The sequence below is a fragment of a genome, unplaced genomic scaffold (assembly GCF_019419815.1).
Source record: "Pyrus x bretschneideri cultivar Hongxiangsu unplaced genomic scaffold, Pyrus_bretschneideri_v1 Contig76, whole genome shotgun sequence".
Classification (NCBI taxonomy): domain Eukaryota; kingdom Viridiplantae; phylum Streptophyta; class Magnoliopsida; order Rosales; family Rosaceae; genus Pyrus; species Pyrus x bretschneideri.
This window is the reverse complement of record NW_025999816.1, coordinates 737,891-747,377: the sequence shown is the minus strand read 5'-3', so window position 1 is coordinate 747,377 and position 9,487 is coordinate 737,891. Positions and strand designations below refer to the sequence as shown.

General features: G+C 36.2%; 1 protein-coding gene across 2 annotated transcripts; it reads left to right on the top strand.

The window, feature by feature from the left end:
* Nucleotides 1–5,168: 5,168 nt before the first annotated feature.
* LOC125472898 lies at nt 5,169–7,438 on the top strand. Of its 2 annotated transcripts, none has more exons than XM_048574974.1 (4): nt 5,169–5,430; nt 5,978–6,722; nt 6,822–6,905; nt 7,016–7,438. In XM_048574974.1, the coding sequence occupies exons 2-4, from the start codon at nt 6,026–6,028 to the stop codon at nt 7,060–7,062; spliced, it is 828 nt and encodes a 275-aa protein (XP_048430931.1). In that variant the 5' UTR covers nt 5,169–5,430; nt 5,978–6,025; the 3' UTR covers nt 7,063–7,438. The 2 variants fall into 2 exon arrangements, with proteins under 2 accessions (XP_048430931.1, XP_048430930.1); XM_048574973.1 differs by having other exon boundaries at nt 6,995–7,438.
* Nucleotides 7,439–9,487: the final 2,049 nt, after the last annotated feature.

Genomic DNA, 9,487 nt, shown 5'->3' with positions numbered 1-9,487 from the left:
ATGGTGATGGAGGCTGAAGCAAGCAAATGAAATCAGAAATTATTAGAGGGATGAGTAAAATAAGGAGGGATCGTGCCCCGGCACTAACCATCTCCCACTTCAGATGCTCTCGCACGGCTCTGACTCACTCTCCTTCCTTATTTTATTCCAGTTCCAATGATATAACTTCTGCATCATAATAATATTTTTTTCATCACCTTAAATGACAGTGATGGTTGTATCTTAAAAAAGATATAAGCTTAATCGATTTACTTGTATCCTTGTGACATACGCATTGTTGAAATGTTATAATTGTTAAATGGAATGTCTTTCAAGTATGCTCGGATAACTGTATGAGATGTAGTTAGAAAAAAAAATCGAGTCCTAATCAAATTAAGAGTTGAGGTTGTCGTGCATTGTCAATAAACTTTAATGCTACAAGCCTGTAGTTGTGTCTATTAAGTGCAGGTTAATTTTGGAGGTATTTTTTAGAAACTTTAAATCCGAGACGAATTTTGTAAGTGTCAACCGAGTCTGGACACTAGTTGTGCACCAGAGGCATTGTACCTACAAGCAATGAAATGGTCTTTAAGTGGAAGATAGCATGGCACAAAGCCAATTCCCCTTAATGGCCCATTTTAAAGGCATTGTGCCTACCAGCAATAAAATGATCATTATGGAGAAGATAGTGTGCAGGCAATTAATGGCTCAAATTCCCTTTAATTACTTAATTCCCAAAATTATCATATTAATAAAAATGACATAAAACCACACCGCAAATCTCAAACGGCACAAAGTTACTTTAAAATTCAAATTATTACTGCTTGTGGTTTGATATCTCACAAAGATAGTATGTAAGCAATATAGTACAAAATTTTAAATAAAAATGCGCATCTGAAACAAATGGATTTTAAAAATCAATCTCGGCAAGAGCAACTTCGTATTCCTATTCCCCAATCCCGTTGGGGTCATGCAAACATCCATACTATCTGGTGGTGGTGGATGAGTACATTGGTCTCACAGAAATGAATTTTGGATGAATGTTTGCTATGTTGCTTCTCCTTAACCAGTTGAGACGGGTACTCAATTCCTTATGAGCAATAGTTATACTCTGCTGGTTGGACAATATGAAATTACACTTCACCTTTAACCTCGTGAATCAGGCAATGAAATACTCTGTAGACTCATGTTCGTATTGTTTCACTTCGGTCATATCACTGATAATCACTTCGAGCTCAATCCAATAGATCTGCTCATAGGAATCTCTCTCCATTTGTCTCCATGTGCATGAATCTAATTGGCTGGTAGGTTGGAGTACCAAAGAAAAACTTGTCTAGTTGTGGAAATTAAATAACTTTTCTTGTAACTTTTTATATTGTTTTTAATAGACGACACGCCTCGTGACGACCGAAATTTGTCAAATATACATTATGTGAGGAATTTTTAGTATTTTGTAATGCTTTGCAATGGTGACTTGATATTTTTGAATTTATTTGATATAAAATTTGATTTTTTCAATTTGTACGATCTTTTCAAATAAATTTATATTATTTAATATTTTTCAATATATTTGATCTGAGGTCAAAATTTGAGAAGATGCGTGAGAGGTAAAAAGGGGTATGTTGATAGCACTACCCTTTTTATATTATATAGAAGATGATTTTCACACACTCAATTTACCTTCTAATACATCTTCTTCATTTCTAGTCAATTGATCGAGTAAATCAAACAATAGTAACGGACATGATTAAATAAGAGAGTGAAAAATTAAAAAAAAAATCATGTTCCCTATTGTATATACACATCTGCTCTCACAATTCTCCTCTTTCCATCTCCTTCCATCTCTTCCTCTCACATTCTCTATTTTATCTTTTTCTTTCTATAAAAAAATTAATATAAGATGTTGATGTGGCTTAATTGTGACTGTTTAAATAGAAGTGAAAGGAAGAAAAAGAAAAAAAAGAAGGAAGAGAATCCTACTCCATTCTCAAAACTAGCCCCGACCATCTTGTAGTTGATTAACAAGAGAAGCTGGATGAAACTTCTGGTGAAAAGAACAAATATACAATTTGGAAATAGGTGTTTAAAGTTTCAATATTAGCGTCAATTCTTTAATTTCTTTGAAGTTTCAAAAATGCCAGGGGATGTAGACACTATTTATGCTTCATCTTTTGTTTCAAACTCCATATAAAGAGCCACGTAGTCTTACATTTTAGTGTTATTCATCTTCATTGGTAAGTAAGAGATCTTAGGTTCGATTGTCGCCAAATATGAATTTGAACCACATTATTGCTAGTCCATTATAAGGCTAAGCCCACTCCATCCCCCTTAATGTGGATAATATTGATTGTTCCAAAAAAAAAAAAAAAAAAAAAAACAACCTCCATATAAAGAACCGGAATTACTTCTTTTTGAATATGTTTTATCATTACCTTTCTTAGCTTCGAATGGACCCTCATTACTTTCACCTTCTATAGTATTCAAATCAATGCCACATAATACAACGGTCTAATTACATTCTATTTCATTTGTAAGTGAAAAAACTTAAATTTGACTACCGAGTTCGAAATCAATTTAAGGGTTAGGCCAAATCTTCCTTACCCCCTTAGACCCTCTCCAACCCTTGGCTTAAAACCTAAAATTTTTAATCTAGAAAATTTAGGTTTTAACCCAAAAACAATTTTTTTTTTACTCCAATAGTTTCAGTTTAAGATTTTAGCCCGAAATTATTAAAGAATGAATTTAGGCTAAATTCTTTTTTCCGGTAACTTTTTGTTTTGAATAAAATTTATGTAGATTTCGAGAAAAGTTGAAAGATTCACTGAACCGACCCCATGAATCATGTATTTATAGAGTTTTGATAAATTTTGATTTAAATATTTTTTAAATTATTTCATCTGTTAGATTTAATTTTGAGCTGTTAAATCTCTTTTTTTTTTTACTATTAGATTTGATCATATTCAATCTCAATCATTGGATTTAATGTATTTAACAATTAAATAGGTTTGAATATGGACAGTTAGATCAACCAACGATCCAATAATTGAAATCGTCGGATCGAAATAGAGTCGTTGGGCTCATTTTGGGTGGCTGACATTTTCTTCAGGGGTAGGCCCAACTTCCTGTCAGCCCTCATGCTTCTCATGTGTTGGACACGTTGCCTTGCTGCGACCACCACTTTTATGGGCGTGTCCACGTATATAAGGTGGGCCAACATTTTAACTTTGCCGGATTCTAGGTTAAATGTGCTCAAATTTTAAGTTTTAAAACTTACTTTAGGCCCAACCCATTGAAGAATAATTGAGTTAGTTTAAACCTAAATTTTAAATTTTAATGTAAGAATTGAAGATGATCTTAATATAAATAGAAATTCCTCGATTAATTTATGAACCATACAGAACTCAAAGCACATATTAGCCCACACGATCAGAAAAGTAAAGTGACATCCCCCAATCTAAGTAGCAAAAAATAATAATAATAATTTAAACTAAAAAATATATAAAAAGAGATTTGAGAGAATCAGTGGGGGATGGGGGGTTGATTCTAAAATGGTGACGAAGGCTGATGCAGCAAATGGAATCAGAAATTCTCGGAGGGATGAGTAAAATAAGGAGGGATGGTTGGTGCTTCGGCACTCACCATCTCCCACTTTAGACAGAAGCCAGCAAAAGAGGTCCTATCCTCAACATTTTTAACCAGTTTTTCTTGTCTATTATTTGACCAAACCATGCAAGGATTTAACTACAATGGAATAACAACGTTTACATCTTGGAGAAGATATAAAGTCTAACTGATTTACTTGTATCCTTATGGCGTATGCATTGCTAAAACGTTATAATTGTCGAGTTTAATGTCTTTCAAATAAGTTCGGAGAAGTATATGAAATGTAGTTAGAAAGAAAGTCGAGTCTTAATCAAATTAAGAATTGAGGTTGTCGTACATTATTAATAGACTTAATGCATACAAGCTTTTGATTGTGTCTATTAACTACAAATTTGTGAGATATCCTTTAGAAACTTTAAGTCCCATATGACTTTTGGAAGTGCCAATCAAATTTGGACACCAGTTGACACGCCAAAGACATTATACCTACAAGCGATAAAATGGGTTTTAAGAGGAAGATAGCATTGATCCAAAATTGTACAAAGTCATACGTCAAATCTCAAAAGTTCCCGTTAATTCTCAAAATTACCAAATTAATCTAAAATGGCACAAAGTCACGCATCAAATCTCAAATGACACAATGCCGCTCTAAAATTCAAATTGGAACTACATATGGTTGATCTCTCACAAACATGGTTTGTAAACAACATAGTACAAAATTTTAGACGTAACCGTGCTTCCCAAAACAAATGGATTCTTCATATCAATCTTGGCAAAAGCAACATCGTATTCTTATTCCCCAATCCCTTTAGGGTCATACAAACATCCATGCTCTATCTGGTGGATGAGTACTTAGTAGTTGCTAGTTGCTACCACCATATCTTCGAGGTCATAAAAGGTAACATCATCAAATTTCTTGTTGAAAGGGTACTCAATGCCTTATGAGCAATAGCTATGCTTTGCTGGTTGGACAAGTTGAAATACGCTCCATCTTCAACCTTTTGAATCAGGTAATGAAATCATTTGTAGACTCATGCTTGTATTGTTTCACTTTGGTCACGTCACTGATAATCACTTCGAACTCGATCCAATAGACCTACTCATAAAAATTTATCTCCTTTTGTCTCCAAATGTGAATCGAATTGGCTGGTAGGTTGGAGTATCCAACTAGATGTTGCCTTATCACCCTTTTAGGCTAATGTCATATGCTCGACTTTCTGCCTCTTGGGCTAGTGGAATCCTCATTGGGCCTTACTTGGCTTGATAAGCCCACCAACTCTATTGAGTGGAGGTGCCCAACTCCTGGGTTTTCATGAATCTATCACGAGGGAGAAATTTTTCAATATGATCGGTAACGGAGTGGTACACTACGTGTTACGATACAAATAATGGAATATGTGTACTAAAAAGTTAATAACTTGAAAAATAAAATTTTCACCACTTCTACTAAAACACGTGGTGTACCACTTGTGTTTCCGTCATAATGAAAAATTTGTCCACGCGAGGCATCGCGAATATGAGAAGACGGGCGTAAGAAAAGGATAATTCAAGTTGATGGTCTCTCTAGCATCACCCCTGAAAAAATCAAGAGTTAAAATTAGGTTAAATGAGAAGACAGTTGTCAAAAGGAGGGGTTGAGTCACAGCGGAGGCTGGGCAGTGGCTCTTTCGGCACAGCGTGGTCCCTCGTATATTTAATCAAATTTTAAACGTTTTGACCTCCACCTTTGGAGCCAGTTTTCCTGTTTTGAACTCTCTCCTTTCCTGAGCCAAGCCTGAGAGTGAGATCCATTGTCCATACCACTTGCAGTTGCAGATCTCCACAGCTTCAACTTCTTCACCTCCAACGGTAATCCAATACTCTCTCTCTCTCTCTCTCTCTCACACAGAGATGGCAGATATGTATTACTTAATCAAATGAATGAATCTTTGTTCAACTTAATTTCTTATGGCTCTTGGAGTGTTACCCAGCTCAGATCTGTAGTGATTGTGATACTGTTGCTCTCAGTTTAGTCCATAGAATTGCGATATGAGTTCCTCTTTCGTTCGAAATGTTTACATATCTAAATCGGACTCGCGGGCTCGTCGATTTTGTTTTTCTAGTGAGTAATTAGTGAATTTGAATTGTTGAAATATAGTTTTATTATTTGATTGCAGAAAGTGAATCTTGTAAGTTTGAGATTACTTTCGTTATGGAGGGAATTTACAAATTCAGCATAGATTGTTGCTTCCATGCTGAAAATGTTGCAGTTGCCCCTATAATAATTGTTTGTCTTATGCACAAAGGGCATCTGAAAACCTTAGCTTAAGATACTGTGTTGTAGCTTGATAGTAATATCTGCAACAAGGATGCATGTATTGATTTCATCTTTCATTTTTATGTAATGCCTCTGCAGCCAGAACCTTAATTCCAAGCCAAGTTGGTTCTGCTGGTCCCTCGAATAATGAACTCGAATCTCAGCAACAATGCACTGGCCAACAGTGTGCTTGGTTCATCTGTGTGCCATAAGCAATCCACATTACCGGTAAAAAAGGTAGCGTTGAGAGATGTACAGAACGATAATAGAAGCTGTACGCCTAGTTATCCTGAGAATTCTTTTCTAGGACGGCTGCTCGCAGATCCAATTAAGGTTTCTGGAACTAAGATACTCAGCCCTGAGTTTGCGCGGAGCCCTCCTTGCCACCAGTTCACGAGAATCAGCGATCCAAGTGATCATCTCATGCATGGTGGGGTTGTGAAGAAGTTAGATTCGGAACTAGGAAAGCGAAGAGCTCAAGGTGTTAAGGAAGACTGTCTAAATTTCAAACGACATTGTTCGCAAAAGCAGCCAGACCTACCTAAAGAAAGAAACAAGAAGCAAGAGTTAGAGCCATCTTGTATACCTGCATATTCACCAACGCATTGGGCTTCTCCGATTAAATTCTCACCTAATAGACCACCAGTTCCAAATTTTCTTAGAAAGTCTAGTAATGGCCTTCCGGCTGCTCATTCCAAGCACCTTAGATTTACTCCTGAATCTGAAGTTCCCCAATCAGTTCTTTCTGAGAGGAACCGCGATGAGGAAAGGACAGAACGGTTTCTACATCTGCAGAACCTCTTGAAACACTTTGACGAGTCTGATCAGAGCGAATATCTCCACAGTATGTCACTGTCTTCTGGCTATGCCTTTTTAAGATAAAATTTTGCTCTACTAAATGTTTCCAGGACTGAAAATCTCTTCGTTCTGAATGTGTTATCAGTGCTTCGTTGTTTACCTTCATCCGAGCTTAGCAGACATGCCGTTGAGCTAGAGAAAAGATCAATGCAGCTATCAGTTGAGGAAGGTAATCCTATACAAATGTGTGCTATGATTCACAGTTTAATGCTTGCTCTCGGATCCTCCCTTTGATTTCTTTAATTAAATAACTTCTAGTAATCAATGCATATTATGCAGCAAAAGAGATCCAAAAGATGAAAGCTCTAAATATATTGGGGAAGTGAAAAGCATTCAAAACACATTTGTATCGTTAGCTGTGAAGTTCATATCGAGAAACTAACGCTGTCTCATCTACTGCAATATGTCACTCATGGCGTTTTCTCCAACAAGAGCAATAGGTAGGGTTTTACTCTTACCTGTGTGCTATCTCAATTCAATTCGTCACTGCTCCGAAATTGTTCAGACTACAAGTACCTTTGTTTTCACATTTTTGGTGTCTTTTCTACGGCAGAAGAGGTTGTAATGCTTTGCTTCAGTTTTGGTTAGGTTTGATGTTTTAGACAAACAATTTTTTATATAATGATAAACTAGAAATCTCACAGACAGAGAGACTTGTATGTCAAGTGATTAAGAGCGTTTATTCCTGTTTTGATGTTTTTATTCAAATATCATTCTTCAGTATCGCTTGTATTAAAAAAGAAACGTCACACATTCTATACACGTGAGAACGAGATATCGAGAGTTTAAATTGGACAATAGTTGTTGAATTATAGACCAATAAAAAGAAGAAAAATCTAAATGAGCTTCTGTAGCGAAGCAAGGGCCACGAAAGTGTGATTTTTTTCTGGTGGGTGTTTGATGTAGCAAAATTGGTGTGGGCGAGAGAGGCACAGGCTTTTGTGGCTAGTCTTACCTCACGGCCCATTCCAACCTTATCAGCATATTGGCAGTATAGGGCAGCTTTCACACACTACTTTTCTAATATTATTTTTTGGGAGTTTTTTGGTAACTGTGTAGGCCCATTTAGTTTTTGCGTTGTCAGTTTGCTAATTTGGTTATCGTGTTTATTTTTAATTTATTTGTTAATAATCAATTTTGTTTAAGATTTTTAGAATTATGAATGGATTCTGTCCTGGATTAAGCTAACAGAGTCCAATACGAGGATTTCTAGTTTATCCCGGAATCGGACAGTCATTGTGCAGTTACAAAGAGCACACGTTTCAAGGTGTTCTTGGTATACGTGGCGACGTAGGAGTGGGCAATGTCACCGGCATCAGTGGTTGTGCATAGATGTTAGCAAAACACCAAAACTAGGATAAGGAAGGATGAATGCATGACGTTCTCAATTATTCACATTATTTTTTTCCACCTCGCTCTCTGTCTTTTTGCAATTACCATACAAAATATCAGCGACGTTTCGCAATATATCGCATACCTGCACGCTAATATTAGTTCTTGTCGTTTGAATGATTTTGCGCTTGCACCCAATTATATGTTGGCTGGACTTATACATTTATATAGGGCTGGTAAAAATTTCCAAAAATCTCAAACCAAATCGAAAAAATTTCAAACCCAAATCGAAATTATCTCGAACTTTGGTAATCCCGTACCGAAAAATACCAAAATATTCGGTATGGTATTGGTTTTCAGATTTCATTTTTCGATAATCCTGAAATCCCGAAATCTTCTTTTACTTTTGCTTTTGGTTCGTACTTCCCACCCTATCAAAGAACAAAGTGTGCAGAAAAGCAAACAGCAATATCAATTATATATTATTAAAATAATCAAAGTGTGTAGAAAAGCACATGAATGTTGTGTGTTGTCTAAATTACTATCAAGCAAATTGCAAACATAGCCTATTGTATAATATTAAAATAAGAAAAGTTTACAGAAAGATGTCTAAAGACTCAGACTCTTTAGACAAAATGTCTCTCCCATCTTTGCCTTCGCCAAAGTCTCCATCTCTGCCTTCGCCAAAATCTCAGACTCTTTCTGTCTCTCCTCTCAAATTCGAAGATCTACGTATCCTCTCACAATTAGACTCTAACCAACTCTCTCCACTTCGGCCACCATCACACCTCATTGCTTCATCCCCACCTCTGATTCTCTCCAGCGATTCTCTATATGTGTGGGGTTTCAAATCAAGGTTAGGGTTTCAAATTGGGGCTTAGGGTTTCGAATTGGGGGCTCAGGTCAGGAGAAAGACGAAGGTTTGACTATCTCTGCACTCTATCTCTCTCTCTCGACCTTCAATTTTCATCGATTCACCACTGTTTCTGATTTTAAATTGGGGTTTTAAATTTTAAAATTTTAATGCAGGTTCAGATGATTTCATGTTCGGTTTTGGGAAATCCTAAAATACTGAAAATATTTCGGGAATACCGAAATTTTGATTTGGGATCGGTCCTCAGATTTCCATCCCGAAAATAATCGGTTTGAGACTTGATATGCCGTTTTCAGTTCGGTATCCCATACCGAACCAGGATCAATATTTATAATTTTGTATATTTATTATTGAATTGAATAAACCACGAATAAACCTTGTCTAATATTTATAATTTTGCCATGTAAATGCACCAAAATTCCATTTCAAAGGACTTGGCGATAATCATTCCGACTCGTGACGATAAATTGGAGAAGATACGTAGTGAACTTCCAGCTGTGCGTGTGGATAAAAATAACGTGAGGCTGGGAGCGGAAAATGGTAAT